The sequence below is a fragment of the Hemiscyllium ocellatum genome, chromosome 21 (genome assembly GCF_020745735.1).
Source record: "Hemiscyllium ocellatum isolate sHemOce1 chromosome 21, sHemOce1.pat.X.cur, whole genome shotgun sequence".
In the NCBI taxonomy this organism is placed as follows: domain Eukaryota; kingdom Metazoa; phylum Chordata; class Chondrichthyes; order Orectolobiformes; family Hemiscylliidae; genus Hemiscyllium; species Hemiscyllium ocellatum.
The window spans coordinates 22773497-22793079 of NC_083421.1; the positions used below are offsets into that span (position 1 = coordinate 22773497).

Genomic DNA, 19583 nt, shown 5'->3' on the forward strand with positions numbered 1-19583 from the left:
TCTTAAAGCTCAATCTAATCTATTTTGTTATACAAAGGCTCATGGGGTGAAGACTGAATTAACGAAGTTAGGTCACTGATCAGCTACAATCTCACTGAGCTCAACTTCATCCAGAGGCTCACTGATGATGTTACTTAATATGGTGATGAAACGTCTGAAAATGAACCTTCCAGCTCAATGAGCAAACCGACACTCTATGACTATGACTCTATACATCCACAATCTCACTGAGTAGCAGAACAGGCTCAAGTGATGAAATAGCACCTCTTTCTGTTCCTATGTCCCAATGAACCATGGCATCACTTCTGCGATTGAAGAATTCCAGCTCACTCAATGCGTTAAAAGACTCAATTCATCGGGATTTGTTGGCTCATAGCTTTAGGCATACATCAGCTCACCATTCAAACAGCGAGGTTACATAGGAACCTTTAAGAATTTCAGTTAAGAGATGCATTGCTGTAGTTCTGGGTTAACCTTGTACTGCATGATCAGTGAATGAAAGGAAATTTCAGGAAAGGAAACCCACCATTACCCAGTCTAGTCTTTATATGACTCCACTCTTAGAGCTGGTGGATGGATAATTGTTAACGCTATGTAATGGGATTGAGCAACACATACACAATTTAAAAACATCTCGACAGAAGGTCCAATATCTTCGTGGGAACATTAGAAACAGGAGCATGCCACTTAACCCCTCAAGCCTGATCCACTATTTAATTTGATCATGATTTGGAGCTGCTGGTGTTGGACTGGCGTGGACAAAGTTAAAAATCACACAAACCAGGTTCAAGTCCAGCAGGTTTATTTGGAAGCACTATAACCTGGTGTTGGGTGATTTTTAATTTAATCAAGGCAGATCTGCACTGACAATATCATAAATAGGAGCAAGTCTGGGTCATTTAACCTTTGAGCCTGTTCTTCTATTCAATGTGATCATAGTTGATCTTCTACCTGAACTCCACTTACCTACCTGCATTCTTTGATTCATTGAAAGTGCTGACTCCAGCCTTTTGTAGTAGAGTATATAAGTAAATCAGTCTTGCTAGGACTGGACAGGGCATTGGTGAAACCACACCCCAAGTATTCAATACAGCCTTGATCTATTTAAGGGGGGAAATTCACTAGCATCACAGATAGTTCAGAGAAGATTCATTAAGTTGACTCAGGGAATGAAGGGATTGTCTTCTGAAGAAAAGTTGAGCAGGTTAGGCCTGGATTCATTAGCATTGAGGTTATCCTATTAAAACATGTAAGATTCTGAGAGGGGCTTGATAAGGTGGATGCTGGGAGGATGTTGCCTAACGTAAGGAAGTCTCGGAAGCTCAGATCGAAAGAGGTCACCATTTAAGACAGAAATGAGGAGGCATTTCTTCTCTCAGAGAATTGGCCATTTTGAAATTCTGTAACCCAGACAGCACAGGAGGCGAGGCCATTCAATACATTCCAGACCGGGATAATGACTGCATTTGATCTACAAAGGAGTCAAGGGTTATGGGGGTCGAGTGTGTGTCAATAGCAGGAGTGCTGGCAGGAATGTGGAACTGACTGCATTGTTCTATCAGCCAAGATCTTATTGAGTGGTGAAGCAGATGTGAAGGACAAAATGGCCCACTCCTGCTCCTTTTCTGATGTTCTAATGTCAATCTAAAATCTACCAATCCTAGTGAAACATCCACCACCCTTCAAGATAGATTAGATTAGATTACTTACAGTGTGGAAACAGGCCCTTCAGCCCAACGAGTCCACACCGACCCGCCGAAGATGATTCCAAAGTTTCACAGTCCTGTAAGAAGAACCTTCTCCTCAATTCAGTCACAAATCCAGTGGATGTGCCACTATGGTTTTGATTCTGCAGTCTCCCACAATTGGACAAACCTCTCATCCCAGGGATCAATCTGCTGTATCATCTAGAACCAAGAGGTTCTAGTTCATAGCTCCCTGAAAGTGGTCACACAAGTAGATAGGTGGTAAAGAAGGCATATGGCTTGCTTGCCTTTATTGACCGGGGCATTAAGAACAAGAGTCATGAAGTGATGTTGCAGCTTTATATGACTTTGGTTAGACCACACTTAAAAGTATTGCATTTAATTCTCATAGCCACATTACAGCAAAGATGTGGAGGCTTTGGAGGTGCAGAAGAGGTTTACTATAAGGAGAGGCGAGACAAACTACGTTTGTTTTCTCTGAAATGGCAAAGGCTGAGGGGAGGCCCAGTGGAAATCTGTAAAATTATGAGAGGCATAGATAGGGTTGACAGTAGGAATCTTTTTCCCAAAGTTGAAATGTCTAATACTAGGTAAGAGGGAGAAAATTTAAAGGAGTTGTGAGGGGAAATATTTTTACACAGAGGGTACTGGGTTCCTAGAAGGTGCTGCCAGGGGGTAGTGGTGGACGCAAATATAATGGAGGCATTTGAGGGGCTTTTGGATAAGCCCATGGAGGGACATGGACCACGGCCAGGCAGAAGGGATCATTTAACTTACCGTCATGTTCGGCACAACATTGTGCGCTGAAGGGTCCATTCCTGTGCTGTGACTGTTCTATGTTTATGGCAAGTATATCCTTCCTTAGGTATAGAGACCAAAACTGCGCACAGTACACCAGGCAGAGTCTCAACAAAACCTATACAATAGCAAACCTCTGGGGCTCCCATTGACTAAACATTTAATTGGACCAACCATGTAAATACTGTGGTTACAAAAGCAAACCACAGGCCGGGAATTCAGCAGTAAGTAACTCACCTGATTCCCCAAAGCCTGTCCACCATCTGTTCCCCACTTACCTGGATAAGTGCAACTCCAACAACACTCAGGAAACTTGACACCATAAAGGACAAAGGAACCTACTTGATTGACACCCCATCCATCACCTTCAACATTCACTCCTTTCAACACCAACACACAATAGCAGCAGTGTGTACTATTAACAAGATGTACTGCAGTAATTCACCAAGGTTCCTTACATAGCATCATCCAAACTCACGACCACTTCCATCTAGAAGGACAAGCGCAGCAGATAGATGGGAACACCACCACATGCAAGTTCCCCTCCAAGCTGCTCACCATGCTGACTTACAAATGCATCACCATTCCTTCAGTGTCGCTAGGTCAAAACTGGAAGTCCCTCCCTAAAGGCACTGTGGCTCTCCTGACAGGACATGGACTTCAGAAGTTCAAGAAGGCAGCTCTCAAAGGCAATTACGGATGGGCAATAAATGCTGGCCAACCTAGCAATGCCCATATCCCATCAATTTCTTTTTAAAAATCCTTCTTCTTTTACTCCAATCCCCTTGCAATAAGGCCAGGAAAACATTTACCTTTTTAATTGCTTGCTGTACCTGCATGCCATAGTTTTTGTGTTTCTGACACAAATACACCAAAGTCCTTCTGAATATCGACATTTAAAAGTGTCATATCTTTTAAAAAATATTTTATTTTTCTTGTTCTTGAACTCAAAAGTGAATTCACTTCATCACGCTGTTGCTGACTCACTTAACCTAGCTATAGCTCTAGATATCACTGGGTGCTCCATATTGCTTACATTTCTACTTAGCATGATACCAGCAGCAAATTGAGGTACATTACTGACTATCTCTGTCTAAATCATTCATATAAATTGTAAATAATTGAAGTTATGGACTGCAGCAGTTCAGGAAGACAGCTCACCATAAGGACGGCTAGGGATGGACAATAAATGCTGTCTCAGGCAGCAATACTCATCTCGTGAATGAACGAAAATCACTTCAACACTGATCCTTGTTGCACTTCACCAATCACAGACCACCAACTTGGAAAATGCCATTACCTTACTCTCTGCTTCCTGTCATTGATCCTCTACATTGCTGACATATTACCCCAACTCCATGAGATCAGCCATTTGCTGATTAACCATTTCTGTGACATCACGTGTTTTAGAAAACCTAGGTATTCTACACCTATTACTTGCCCTTTATCTACCTAGAGGTTACCTCAAAAAACTCATAAGGCATTTGTCAAACCATGTTGACTCTTTTCAATTATGTTTTTTTTCTTTTAACTGCATAGGAAAAACTTAGAATGCGTACATTATGAAAGCAGGCCATTCAGCCCTTCGGCCCTCCAAAGATCATCCCACCCAGACCCACCCTACTCATGCAACCCTGCATTTTCTATAGCTAACCCTCTTAGCCTGCACACCCGTTGACATGAGCAATTTTAGCATGGCCAATCTCCCATACCTGCACATCTTTGGACTGTGGGAAGAAACTGGAGCACCCAGAGGAAACCCACACAGACACAGGGAGAATGTGCAAACTCCGCACAGTCACCCAATGGTAGAATCAAACCCAGGTCCCTGGTATGGCTAGGCAGCAGTGCTAACCACCGAGCCAGTGCGTCACCACAAACTTCCTTATTAACAGATTCCAGTGGCTTCCTGATCACTGATGTCTGATTAACTGGTCTGACTGTAGTTTCCTGTTTTCTTCTTCCCTTTCTTAAGTAGCAGTACTCACTTGTTAATTTCCAATCCACAGAGATCATTCTAGAATATTTCAAACTTAGAAATAATAATTGCACAGATTTGAGTAGCATTTATAACTACTCAGATGACATAGCTGTGCTGTCATGCAAGAAGGCATGGAAAATATTCAGGCTTGAGTTAATAAGTGGCAACTAATGTTCACAGCACATACGTTCCAAGCAATAAGCATCTCCAACAAAAGAAATCTAACCACCTTATCATTCAATAGTATTCATTTCTGAATACTCTATGATCAGTAGCCTAGGGTTACCACTGACTAGACATTTAACAGGACCAGACATACACAGTGGGTACAACAACAGGTCAGAAAATTCTGCAGTGAGTAATTTAACTCCCAACTCCTTAAAGACTCTCCACTGTCTACAAGGTGCATGTCCAGAGCGTGAGGGAATACTTTACTCACCTGGATGAATGGCAGCTCAAGAATAATACCCACGACACTTGCACCATCCAGGACAAAGCAACCATCTTGATTCACCATCCACCTTTTAAAACATTCATTCCCTCCACCAACCACATGCAACGGCAGCAATCTGTACCATATTCAAGATGTACTGCAGAAACCCTCCAAATTTCCTCTGACAATACATTAAAAATTTGCAACCTCTATCACTTAGAAAAGAGAAGCAGGCACCTGGGAATCTGTACCTTCCTGTCCAAGTCACACACCATCCTGACTCAGATATATACCTCTGCTCCTTCACACTCCCTGACTCAAGCACCCAGCAAGATTCTAGAAACAGCAATGAGATCATTAATCCGTCTATTTTTTTTTTAGATTAGATTACTTACAGTGTGGAAACAGGCCCTTCGGCCCAACAAGTCCACACTGACCCGCTGAAGCGCAACCCACCCATACCCCTACATTTACCCCTTACCTAACACTACGGGCAATTTAGCATGGCCAATTCACCTGACCCGCACATCTTTGGACTGTGGGAGGAAACCGGAGCACCTGGAGGAAACCCACGCAGACACGGGGAGAACGTGCAAACTCCACACAGTCAGTCGCCTGAGTCGGGAATTGAACCCGGGTCTCTGGTGCTGTGAGGCAGCAGCGCTAACCACTGTGCCACCGTGCCGCCCGCATTCTCCCTGTGTCTGTGTGGGTTTCCTCTGGGTGCTCCAGTTTGTTTTAGCGTTTAGTTTTAGCTAGCTAATTTTGTTTAGACAAGACAAGATAGACCCTATTTCTCACCGGTGGTTGGTGGATAACCCATTAAAGGCACAAAACAAACCACTCAAATATAAACAATTCTGAGTAGTTCAGGAGAAGTCCATCACTTCTACATAACTGCAAATTCTTGTTTTTTTTTGCTTTTCTTTAGTGGATGACCATATAATAAAGAAGTACTGTATATTAAACTCCAAACTGAAGTTTAATAATGAAGGTACAACCAGCAATAGTTCTGAGAATGGCTTGATTTGAATAAATGCATTGTCTAGATTAGGGGAAATGACTGCATCTCTTATATTGTGTAACACCAACATCATACAGAGACCTGAGGCCAGGCTGAGGAAAGACCAGAGGAGAGGAAGAAGCACAGCATCAGCAAGCAGGGACCCGGAGGGCTGTGGAATATAGTCCCAATGAATCAGATTGGATAGGAATTGTGTGTGACAGGACAGATCCCTTACTGGATTGAAACCTACCTGCCTGTGGAGGTAGAGAAACTGATCCTGTTAATAGAATATAAACAGTCTCTGAGTTATTTATGGAGTCATATAGCACGGCACAGTCCTTCAGTTTAAGTTCATGCCGACCATAATTCCAAACTAAACTTGTCCCAGCTGCCTGCGCTTGGCCAACATCCCTTCAAATATTTCTTACTCATGTACTTATCCAAATGTCTTTTAAATGTTGTAACTGTACTCGCATCCACCACTTCTGGAAGTTCATTCCATATTTGAACCACAATCTGTGTAAAAATTGCCCTTCTTGTCTTTTTAAAATCTTTCTCCTCTCACTTCAGAAATATGTCCTTGAGTCTTGAAATCCCCTACCTTAGCGAAAAGACACCTGCTATTCACCTCATCTGTACACTTCATGATTTTATAAACCTCTTATAAAGTCACCCCTTAACCTCCTGTATTCCAGTCAAAAGAATTCCCAGCCTATCCAGCATCTCCTTAAAACTCAACCCTCCATTCCTGGCAACATCCTGATAAATATTTTCTGAATCCTTATCAGTTTGATAATATCCTTGCTATAACAGGGTGATCACAACTGGACACAGCAATCCAGATGACTTCTAACTACCATCCTGTACAACCTCAACGTGATATCCCAACTCCTATACTCAAAAAGGTCTGAGCAATGAAGGCAAGCATGCTAAATGCCTTCTTAACCATCCTGTCCACATGTTATGCAAACTACAAAGAAATATGTACTGAACCCTGAGGTCTCTCCATTCTACAACACGACCCAAGTCCCAATTTAATTGTATAAGTTCCGGCCTTTGTTTGTTTTACCAAAATGAAATACCTCACATTTATCCAAATTAAACTCCATCTGCCACTCCTCAGTCATTTGAAGCAATTGATCAAGATCTCTTTGTCATCATAGATAAACATCTTCACTGTTTGCGGTGTCATCCACACTGCCACAAGAAATCAATCCTTGCCTACATGAAGTTAAAAATCACACAACGCCAGGTTATAGTCCAACAGGTTTATTTGGAAGCACGAGCTTTCAGAGCACTGCTCCTTCATCAGGTAGTTGTGGATGAAGGAGCAGCGCTCCAAAAGCCAGTGCTACCAAATAAACCCGTTGGACTATAACCTGGCATTGTGTGATTTTTAACTTTGTCCACCAAAGTCCAATATCAGCACCTCTACATCATAGCGACATGAAGTTCCACCAAGCTCTATATTATTGAGATATCAATCACTTGTATTGATCAGTGATGTGATCTCTTCGAAGATTCAACCTTCGAAATAAGAACACAGCTACATGATAGCTCAGTGACTTTCTGTGGTGAGCACCAGAGACATAGAGTCATAGAGATGTACAGCATGGAAACAGACCCTTCGGTCCAACTCGTCCATGCCAATCAGATATCCCAACCCAATCTAGTCCCGCCTGCCAGCACCTGGCCGATATCCCTCCAAACCCTTCTTACTCATATACCCATCCAGATGCCTTTTAAATGTTGCAGTTATACCAGCCGCCACCACTTCCTCTGGCAGCTCATTCCATACACATACCACCCTCTGCATGAAAAACTTGCCCCATAGGTCTCTTTTACATCTTGCCCCTCTCATCCTAAACCAATGCCCTCTAGTTCTGGACTCCCCCACCCCAGGGAAGAGACAGTCTATTTATCCTATCCATGCCCCTCATAATTTTATAAACCTCTAAAAGGTCACCCCTCAGCCTCCGACACTCCAGGGAAAACAGCCCCAGCCTGTTCAGCCTCTCCCCTTAGCTCAAATTTTCCAACCCTGGCAACATCCTTGTAAATCTTTTCTGAACCCTTTCAAGTTTCACAACATCCTTCCGATAGGAAGGAGACCAGAACTGCGTGCAATATTCCAACAGTGGCCAAACCAATGTCCTGACTTCCCAACTCCTGTACTCAATACTTTGACCAATAAAGGAGAGCCTACTAAACACCTTCTTCACTATCCTATCTACCTGCGACTCCATTTTCAAGGAGCTATGAACCTGCACTCCAATGTCTCTTTTTTCAGCGACGCTCCCTCGAACCTTACCATTAAGTATATTACTCCTGCTAAGATTTGCTTTCCCAAAATGCAGCACCTCGATTTATCTGAATTAAATTCCATCTGCCACTTCTCGGCCCATTGGCCCATCTGATCAAGATCCTGTTGTAATCTGAGGTAACCTTCTTCGCTGTCCACTACACCTCCAATTTTGGTGTCATCTGCAAACTTATTAACTACAGCTCTTATGCTCACATCCAAATCATTTATATAAATTATGAAAAGTAGAGGACTCAGCACCAATCCTTGTGGCACTCCACTGGTCACAGGCCTCCAGTCTGAAAAACAACCCTCCACCACCACCCTCTGTCTTCTACCTTTGAGCCAGTTCTGTATCCAAATGGCTAGTTCTCCCTGTATTCCATGAGATCTAATCTTGCTAACCAGTGTCTCATTGGAAACCTTGTCAAACGCCTTACTGAAATCCATGTAGATCACGTCCACTGCTCTGCCCTCATCAGTCCTCTTTGTTACTTCTTCAAAAAATCTCAATCAAGTTCATGAGACATGATTTCACACACAAAGCCATGTTGACTATCTTTAATCAGTTCTTGCCTTTCCAAATACATGTAAATCCTGTCCCTTAGGATTCTCTCCAACAACTCGCCAACCACTGATGTCAGGCTCACTGGTGTATAGTTCTCTGGCTTGTCCTTACCACCCTTCTTAAACAGTGGCACCACGTTAGCCAATTTCCAGTCTTATGGTACCTTACCTGTGAGTATCGATGATACAAACATCTCAGCAAGAGACCCAGCAATCACTTCCCGAGCTTCCCACAGAGTTCTCGGGTACACCTGATCAGGTCCTGGCGACTTAGCCACTTATGTGTTTCAAGACATCCAGCACATCCTCCTATGTAATATGGACATTTTTCAAGATGTTACCATCTATTTCCCTACATTCTATATCATCCATGTTCTTTTCCATTGTAAACACTGATGCAAAATACACACAAAGGCCGCCCTGCTGATTTTTGAGGGTCTCTTTTCTCTCCCAAGTTACACTTTTGTCCTTAATGTGGTTGTAAAAAGCCTTTGGATTCTCCTTAACTCTATTTTCAAAGCTATCTCATGTCCCCTTTTTGCCCTCCTGATTTCCCTCTTCAGTATACTCCTACTGCCTTTAAAGTCTTCTCAGGTTTCATTCGATCTCTCTTGTCTGTATCTGACATATACTTCCTTCTTTTTCTTAACCAAACCCTCAATTTCTTTAGTTATCCAGCATTCCCTATACCTACCAGCCTTTCATTTCACCCTGACAGGAATACACTAACCCTGGACTCTCATCCATGCTGCACTCTATTCTCTTTCAAGGCTGCAACAGAGTATTTTCCTCCTCCTTAAACTACAATTGGGTGCAGTTCCCCTGTAAAAAGAAAGTAGAAGCTGGGCAGGGCTCTAACTGTTCATTACTGCTTGATGAATCCGCGTCAGATGCCATATCACTTGCCCTTCACTCCTCCCTAAAATATTTTGACACCAAGAACAGCTACATAAGAATCCTACTCATTGACTACAGTTCAGCCTCCAACACCATTTCCCCTCGAGACTGATTACTAAACTTAGTGATCTCAGACTAAGCCCTTCTCTCTGCAACTGGATCCTCAGTTTCCTGACCCACAGGCTACAATCAGTGAAAAATGGGGACAATATTTCATCCTCACCAACACTCAACATGGGAGCCCTCCAGGAGTATGTACTCAGTCCCCTAACTGCACTCACTGTATACCCCTGACTGCATCGCCAAATACCACACTAACGCCATTTACAAGTTCGCTAATGACACCACCATAGTCGGTCGAATCTCAGATGGCGACGAAACAGACGACAGACAGGAAAAATGGTGCACTGAGAACAACCTAGCTCTCAATACCAGCAAAACCAAGGAACTCATTCTTGACTTTGAGCGGGATGTTACTCATGTCCCCCTACACATTAACAGCATAGAGGTGGAACAAGTGGAGAGTGTCAAACTACTGGGAGAGGTCATCAACAACAAGCTTTCCTGGACTCTGTATGTGGACACATTAGTTACAAAGGCCCAACAACGTGTCTTCTTCCTCAGGCAGCTGAGGAAATTTGCCATGACGGTGAACACCCTTGCCAACTATTATAGGTGCACCATCAAGAGCATTCTGTCTGGATGTATCACTACCTGGTATGGCAACCATACCATTCAAGATCGGAGATGACTACAGAGAATGGGGAACTCGGCCCAGACAATCACAAAGGCCAACCTCCCACCCATAGAATCCATCTACCAGGCCTACTGTCAAGGAAAGGTCACCAGCATTCTTAAAGATCCATCCCACCCTGGCAATGTTTTTGTACAACCTCTACCACTGGGGAGAAGGTACAGAAGCCTGAACACACGCACCAGCTGGTTTTGTAACAGTTTCTACCCTACTGTTGTTAGAATACTGAATGGACTCTCAAACTCTTAACATTCACCTATACCTGTTTACCTATTATTTACTATTTATGCTACTTAAGGCCATAAGACCATAAGACATAGGACTGGAAGTAAGGCCATTCGGCCCATCGAGTCCACTCCGCCATTCAATCATGGCTGATGGGCATTTCAACTCCACTGACCAGCATTCTCCCCGTAGCCCTTAATTCCTCGAGACATCAAGAATCTATCAATCTCGGCCTTGAAGACATTTAGCGTCCCGGCCTCCACTGCACTCTGCGGCAATGAATTCCACAGGCCCACCACCCTCTGGCTGAAGAAATGTCTCCGCATTTCTGTTCTGAATTGACCCCCTCTAATTCTAAGGCTGTGTCCACGGGTCCTAGTCTCCTCGCCTAACGGAAACAATTTCCTAGCGTTCACCCTTTCCAAGCCAAGACTTAATTATGGAATCAGCCTGTATTGCTAGCAAGACAAAGCTTTTCTCTGTGCCTTGGTACACGTGACAATAAATTCAATTCGATTCAATTTAATTATTGAATGGTTATTGGATCAGCTGCAATCTCTCCACAGTTCAATAGTCCACAACCACTGTTTTGGCTCACATGGAACAAGAGGCCAGAAATGTGGGAAATTAGATCCCAGCAAAGACCCAACTCCAGCCAAATAAGAAATCCACTGTATTCCAGCAAAAAGGGGAGGAAAGCAGAATCAAAATAGGAGGCAGGGAGAAGGGGAATGTGGAAATCTTAACTGGATTTCCCATCAGTGTCCAGAAAAACTTGAGAAGCTGCAAAAAAGCAATTACAAAATGATATCACAACAAAGATATTATAACAAATTTGTAAGAAGACCTCAGTTATCTGTAAGAATAACAGGATGGTAATGGTAAGGGATTTTAACTTTCCAAGCATAGACTGGGAGTACCAGAATGTTAAGGACTTGGATGGAGAGGAATATTTTATGTGTGTGCAAGAAAATTTTGTGACTCAGTATGTGGATCTACCTACTAGAGATGGTGCAAAACTTGACCTACTCTCGGGAAATAAGGTAGGGCAAGTGACTGAGGTGTCAATGGAGGAGCACTTGGGGGCCAGTAACCATAACTCTATTAGTTTTAAAATAGTGATGTAAAAACATAAGTTGGGTCTAAAAATTAAAGTTCTAAACTGGAGAAAGGCGAATTTTGATGGTGTTAGGCGAGAATGTTCAAACGTTGATTGGGGAGTCGCATGTTCATAGATAAAGGGATGGCTGGAAAATGGAAAGTCTTCAAAAATGAGATAACAGCTACCCAGAGACAATAGGTTCCTGTTCGGGTGAAAGGAAGTGCAGGTAAGTGTAGGGAATGCTGGATGACTAGAGAAATTGATGTTTTGGTCAAGAATAAGAACATGAAGCATGTGTCAAGTAAAAACAGCAGAAATCGAATGATCCCTTCGAAGAGTAATAAAAACAGTCGGAGTATACTTAAGAGGAAAATCAGGAGATGATAAAAAGGGGTCATGATATAGCTTTGGCAAATAGGATTAAGGAGGATCGAAAGGGATTTTACAAATACGTTAAGAACAAAAGGATAACTAAGGAGAGTATAGGACCCTTTAAAGATCAGCAAGGCCACCTATGTGTGGAGCTGCAGGAGATGGGGGAGATACTAAACGAGTATTTTGCATCAGTGTTTACTTTGGAGAAGGATATGGAAAATAGAGAATATGAGAAAATAAATAGCTACGTCTTGAAAAATGTCCATATTACAGAGGAGGAAGTGATGGATGAATAAATCCTCTGGAACCTGATCAGGTGTACCCTAGAACTCTGTGGGAAGCTAGAGAAGTGATTGCTGGGCTCCTTACTGAGATATTTGTATCATCAATAGCCTGAATCAAGGTTCTGGAAGACTAGAAGTTGGCTAACGTGATGTCACTACTTAAGAAAGGTGGTAAAGAAAAGCCAGGGAATTATAGACTGGTGAACCTGACATCGGTGGTGGGCAAGTTGTTGGAAGGCATCCTGAGGGACAGGAACTACATGCATTTAGAAAGGCAAAGATTGATTAAGGATAGTCAGCATGGCTTTATGCGTGGGAAATCATGTCTCACAAACTTGATTGAGTTTTTTTGAAGAAGTAATGACGAGGATTGATGAGGGCAGAGCGATGGAAGTGATTTATATGGACTTCAGTAAGACGATCGACAAGGCTACTCATGATAAACTGGTTAATAAGGTTAGGTCATAGCTAGCTATTTGGATGCAGAACTGGCTCAAAGCTAGAGGACAGAGGATGGTGGTGGAAGGTTGCCTTTCAGACTGAGGCCTGTGACCCGTGGTGTGCCACATGGATCAATGCTGAGTCCACTGCTTTTCATCATTTATGTAAATGACTGGGATGTGAACTCAGCAGGTATGGTTAGTAAGTTTGCAGATGACACCAAAATTGGTGTAGTGGACAGCGAAGAAGCTTACCTCTGAGTAAAATGGGATCTTGATCAGATGGACCATGAGCTGAGAAGTGGCAGATGGGAGTTTAATTTAGATAAATGTGAGGTGCTGTATTTTGGAAAGTCAGGGCAAGACTTATACACTTAATGGTCAGGTTCTGGGGAGTGTTGCTGAACAAAGAGACCTTGGACTGCAGGTTCATAGTTCCTCGAAATTGGAATCACAAGTAGGTAGGATAGTGAAGAAGGCGTTTGGTACCGTGCCTTTATTGATCAGTGTATTGAGTATAGGAATTGGGAGATCGTGCTGCAGTTGTACAGGACATTGGTTAGAACATTTTTGAAATACTGCATGAAATTCTGGTCTCCCTGTGATAGGAAGAATTTTGTGAAGTTTGGAAGGGTTCAGAAAAGATTTACAAGGGTGTTGCCAGGATTGGAGGGTTTGAGCTATAGGAAGAGGCTGAATATTTTCCCTGGAGCATCGGAGGCTGTGGGGTAACCTTGTAGAGGTTTATAAAATTATGAGGGGCATGGACAGGGTAAATAGACAAGGTCTTTTCCCTGGGGTGGGAGAGTCCAAATATAGAGGGCATAGGTTTAGAGTGAGAGGGGAAAGATTTAAAAGAGACCTAACGGGCAACTTTTTACGCAGTGTATGGAATGAGCTGCCAGACGAAGTGGTGGAGGCTGGTACAATTACGACACTTAAAAGGTATCTGGATGGGTATATGAATAGGAAGGGTTTAGAGGGATATGGGCCAAGTGCTGGCAAATGGGGGACCAGATTAATTTCAGATATCTGATCAGCGTGGATATGTTGGACCGACATGTCTATTTCCATGATGTATATCTCTATGACTCTACAATGATAATGAAACTTTCTCAGGAAAAAAAAGAAAAGGACTTACATGGTGAGCCTGGTGTCAGTGGTGAGTAAGTTGTTGGTGGGGATCCTAAGAGGCAGGATTTACATGCATTTGGAGAGGCAAGGGAAGATTAGAGATAGTCAAAATGGCCTTGTGTTTGGGAAATTTTCTCTCACAAACTTGATTGAGTATTTTGAAAACGTGACCAAGAAGATAGCTGAGGGCAGGGCAGTAGATAGTGTCTGCTTGAATTTTGGCAAGGCCTTTGACAAAATTCTGCATCATAGAATGGTTAGTAAAGTTAGATCACTTGAGATCCATGGAGAACTTGCCAATTGGATTCAAAATTGGCTTGATGGTAGGATTCAGACGATGGTGGTGAAGGGTTGTTTTTTGAATTGGAGGCCTGTGACCAGCAGTGTTCCACAGGGTTCAGTGCTGGATCCACAGTTGTTTGTCATTCGTATAAAAGATTTGGATGAGAATATAAGTAGCATGGTATAATGGACAGTGAAAATTATCTGAGATTACAATGAGAACTTGATCAGCTGGGGCCAACAGGCTGAGGAGTGGCGGATGGAGTTTCATTTAGATAATGCAAGGTGTTTTGGTAAGACGAACAAGGACAGGACTTACACAGTTAATGGTAGAGCCTGGGGAGTGCTATCGATACAGAGAGACCCAAGGGTTCAGGTATACCGTTTCTTGAAAATGGCGTCACAGGAACACAGGGTGGTGAAGAAGGCATTCGGCACACTTGTTCAAAACATTGAGTATAAAAGCTGGGATGTCATGTTGGGGCTGTACAGGATGTTGATGAGACCCCTTTTGGAACAGTTCCGGTCAGCCTGCTACAGGAACGACAGCATTGCGTTGGAAAGGGTGCAGAAAAGATTTGCAAAGATGCAACCAGAACTGAGGGTTTGAGTCATAAGGAGAGGCCGGTCAGGCTGGAGCATAGGAGGTTGAGGAGTAATCTTGTAGAGGTTTATAAAATCAAAAGGGGCATAGATAAGGTGAATAGCAAAGATCGTTTCCATAGGGTGAGGAAGCTCAAAACAAGGGCACATCTTTTTAAGGTGGAATAAGAAAGATTTAAAAGGAACCTGAGAGGCAACCTTTTTACACCAAGGGTGGTTCATACGTGGAATGAACTGCCAGAGGAAGTGGCAGATGTGGGTTCAGTTACAACGTTTAAAAGATATTGGGATAGGTACATGAATAGAAAAGGTTTAGTAGCACCTAGGCCAAATTCAGGCAAGAGGGACTCGTTTAGTTTGGGAAACTTGCTTGGCATGGACGAGTTGGACTGAATGATCTGTTTCCATGCTATCTGACTCGATTTATGTAATGTTCTTCACAATCACTGGACATGTCAAAACATTTTTACAGCCAATCAAGAGCTTTTTAAAGTGTGGTCACTGTTGTAATGTAGGAAATGCAGTGGACAATTTGGGCACAGCAAGCTCCCATAAACAGCAATACAATAATCCGTCTTTGTGATGCTATTGTCTGAGGGATACGTATTGTCCAAAACACTGGGAACTAGTCCCCTCCATTTTTCTGAAACAGTTCCATGGAGATGTTTACATTGACCCAAGCAGGCAGATGGGGATCTTGGTTTAACACCATATCTGACAGATGGCATCTCTGACAGTGCAATGCTCCTTCATTACCGGAGCAGCAGCCTGGGTGTTTTTTTGGCCTGTGACTCAGAGGGTTAAAGGATGATCTGACAGCAACCTTTAAGATTATGAAGTTTCACTTTGGTAGAAAAGGTTTCTTCTTGGCAGTGAGACTAGGAATTACAAATATTAGCCAATTACTGCTAAATTCTATGGAATATAAATAATAGTAAGGACCGATGAGCTGAATCACAGTTGTTAGTCGGGAGTCTTTTTGCTGACAGGTCAGTCCCTTCCTGTCCAGAAGGCAGTCTCATCCATCGGTTCAGGGATTGGAACATGATCTCAGCATGAGGGAGAGGGAGGACAGTCTATAGAATGATCCATGTCCCCACAGCCAGAGTCAGTCCCCACAGTCACCAAGACCATAACACCCCTGGCTGAACCCTGTGCTGATGATTCAGTACATTCTCCAGACCACATCACTGCAGCCTCCTGCTACTGCAGATCACAGTGGGGGCACAGTCCATACCACATCTGGGTACAGCCTTCCTTTACATCCAATCTCCCAAATGATGCTCTGGGTACCATTATCCCGATACCCCTCAGCTCTCCGTTACCATGATACCCCTCTGCTGTTACTCTGATACCCCTCAGCTCTCTGTTACCCCGATACCGCTCAGCTCTCTGTTACTCTGATATCCCTCAGCTCTCTGTTACCCCGATACCCCTCAGCTCTCTGTTACTCTGATATCCCTCAGCTCTGTTACCCCGGTACCCCTCAGCTCTCTGTTACCCCGATACCCCTCAGCTCTCTGTTACTCTGATACCCCTCAGCTCTATGTTACTCTGATACCCCTCAGCTCTCTGTTACTCTGATACCCCTCAGCTCTCTGTTACCCCGATACCCCTCAGCTCTGTTACCCCGATACCCCTCAGCTCTGTTACCCCGATACCCCTCAGCTCTCTGTTACCCCGATACCCCTCAGCTCTCTGTTACACTGATACCCCTCAGCTCTCCGTTACCCCGATACCCCTCAGCTCTGTTACCCCAATACCCCTCAGCTCTCTGTTACCCCGATACCCCTCAGCTCTATGTTACTCTGATACCCCTCAGCTCTGTTACCCCAATACCCCTCAGCTCTCTGTTACTCTGATACCCCTCAGCTCTCTGTTACCCTGATACCCCTCAGCTCTCTGTTACCCTGATGCCCCTCAGCTCTCTGTTACCCCGATACCCCTCAGCTCTATGTTATTCTGATACCCCTCAGCTCTGTTACTCTGATACCCCTCAGCTCTCTGTTACCCTGATACCCCTCAGCTCTGTTACTCTGATACCCCTCAGCTCTCTGTTACCCTGATGCCCCTCAGCTCTGTTACTCTGATACCCCTCAGCTCTGTTACCCTGATACCCCTCAGCTCCCCGTTACCCCGAAAACCCTCAGCTCTCTGTTACCCCGATACCCCTCAGCTCTCTGTTACCCTGATACCCCTCAGCTCTCTGTTACCCTGATACCCCTCAGCTCTATGTTACTCTGATACCCCTCAGCTCTCTGTTACCCTGATACCCCTGAGCTCTCTGTTACCCTGATACCCCTCAGCTCCCCGTTTCCCCGAAAACCCTCAGCTCTATGTTATTCTGATACCCCTCAGCTCTGTTACTCTGATACCCCTCAGCTCTCTGTTACCCTGATACCCCTCAGCTCTGTTACTCTGATACCCCTCAGCTCTCTGTTACCCTGATGCCCCTCAGCTCTGTTACTCTGATACCCCTCAGCTCTCTGTTACCCTGATGCCCCTCAGCTCTGTTACTCTGATACCCCTCAGCTCTCTGTTACCCTGATACCCCTCAGCTCTCTGTTACCCTGATACCCCTCAGCTCTATGTTACTCTGATACCCCTCAGCTCTCTGTTACCCTGATACCCCTGAGCTCTCTGTTACCCTGATACCCCTCAGCTCCCCGTTACCCCGAAAACCCTCAGCTCTCTGTTACCCTGATACCCCTCAGCTCTGTTACTCTGATACCCCTCAGCTCTCTGTTACCCTGATACCCCTCAGCTCCCCGTTACCCCGAAAACCCTCAGCTCTCTGTTACCCTGATACCCCTCAGCTCTGTTACTCTAATACCCCTCAGCTCTCTGTTACCCTGATACCCCTCAGCTCTCTGTTACTCTGATACCCCTCAGCTCTCTGTTACCCTGATACCCCTCAGCTCCCCGTTACCCCGAAAACCCTCAGCTCTCTGTTACCCCGATACCCCTCAGCTCTCTGTTACTCTGATACCCCTAAGCTCTCTGTTACTCTGATACCCCTCAGCTCTATGTTACTCTGATGCCCCTCAGCTCTCTGTTACCCTGATACTCCTCAGCTCTCCATTACCCCGATACCCCTCAGCTCTATGTTACCCTGAAACCCCTAGCTCTCTGTTACTCTGATACCCCTCAGCTCTATGTTACTCTGATACCTCTCAGCTCTATGTTACTCTGATACCCCTCAGCTCTCCATTACCCCGATATCCCTCAGCTCTGTTACCCTGATACCCCTCAGTTCTCTGTTACCCCGATGCCCAGGTAGAATGCCCTCATTGTCCCTGATGCCGTGTGCCCTGTCCTTCCCCCTGGTGCCCTCCCCATCCCTCACTCACCCTCATGCGGTCCGCCGCCTCCCCGATGCTGGCTCCCAGGTGCTTGCTGCAGGGTCCCGGGATGGCACAGGGAGCACACACCGCCCTGCCCTCAGTCAGGCAGTACCAGCCGGGCTGACCGCGGTGCACCGGGCACTCTCCGCAGTCAGGGGCCGGGGCAGCGAGGAGCTGGCTGCCAGGCCGCCGGCAGGTGCAGGGTGGGCGGCTCGCTTCCCCTTCCTCCCCCCGGCAGCAGCTCGGGCAGGCAGCGGAGAGCGGGGCTGGTGCCGGGGCTGGCTGTGTGGGCTCCGAGCCCCTGCTCTCCATCTGGGACATGGTCAGAGAGGAGCCGAGCGGCCGGTTCCAGGTGAATGCGGAAATACAGATCCATTCAAAGGTCAGCAGGGGAGTAGGAAGAGAGCTGAAAGTAGCAGTGCAGGAAATACAGGAGAGGGAGAGGCAACTGCAATCACCAACCCCGAACCTTCAGAATACATTTATCAAAAAGCATTTTACAAAAAAGTGCAAGAAATAACACTTTCAAACTCCAGGGCGCAAGAAATTAATGGGAAATGTGTGCCACTAAAGCAAGGAAATGTCAACTTTACTCTGGTAGAGGGCACTCAGTCCTCCATACCAACATTTCGCAGTCAATCGATACGCTGCATTGAAGTAATGAAGCAACTGCATTTCTATAGCGCCTTTCAGCAAAGGCCCAAAGTACCTCATAATGTAAAGCGTTGCTTGTTGTTTGTAGGCAGTCAGGTACAGCTCAAACATCCTGTGATACAGACTCTACATCTTCGTGTCACTACAACACCTACAATGGTAACCTAACCGTCACATTAAATGCTTGATACCTGAAGCATCTTTCTCAAAAGTCTGGCCTCGCACGCAGACAGCAGAAGCTGGGACATAGGGTTTGCAGGTTTGAGAGATACTTAGCTGGGGTTTGTGTGTGGCGAAAATGAGGACTGCAGATGCTGGAGATCAGAGACAAGATTAGAGTGGTGCTGGAAAAGCACAGCAGGTCAGGCAGCATCCGAGGAGCAGGAAAATCAGAACCTTCTGTGCTTTTCCAGCACCACTCTAATCTTGTCTGGGGTTTGTATGTGGTCAGAGGCGGGGGCATACACAGTGTTACAAATAAGAGGAGGTGCATTTAATTATTTTTATTACTCTCTTCATTTGTAAGCAAAGCCATGTGTGTATGTTTTTTTAAAATTTCTTTTTTGAAATAGAGATTGGTGTGTTCTCTCCAAAACACTTTGTGACGTGCAAATTTTAAATGACGTACAGCAAATTCTCCTCTGGGTTAAAAGTTTAGTTTATCCATGGATTCAAACCCCACCAGTTGATTGTCAC

General features: G+C 44.7%; 1 protein-coding gene across 1 annotated transcript in view; it reads right to left on the bottom strand.

Annotated features, from left to right (window-relative positions):
* Window positions 1-18998, bottom strand: part of bspry (B-box and SPRY domain containing) — a 41670-nt gene extending 22672 nt beyond the window's left edge. Inside the window, exons 1-2 of the mRNA XM_060841009.1 lie at window positions 18856-18998; window positions 18240-18702 (exon numbers count right to left, since the gene is read on the bottom strand). Coding sequence (XP_060696992.1) covers window positions 18240-18702; window positions 18856-18998 — 606 coding nt within the window. The remainder of the gene's footprint in view (window positions 1-18239; window positions 18703-18855) is intronic.
* Between the last annotated feature and the right edge of the window lie 585 nt (window positions 18999-19583).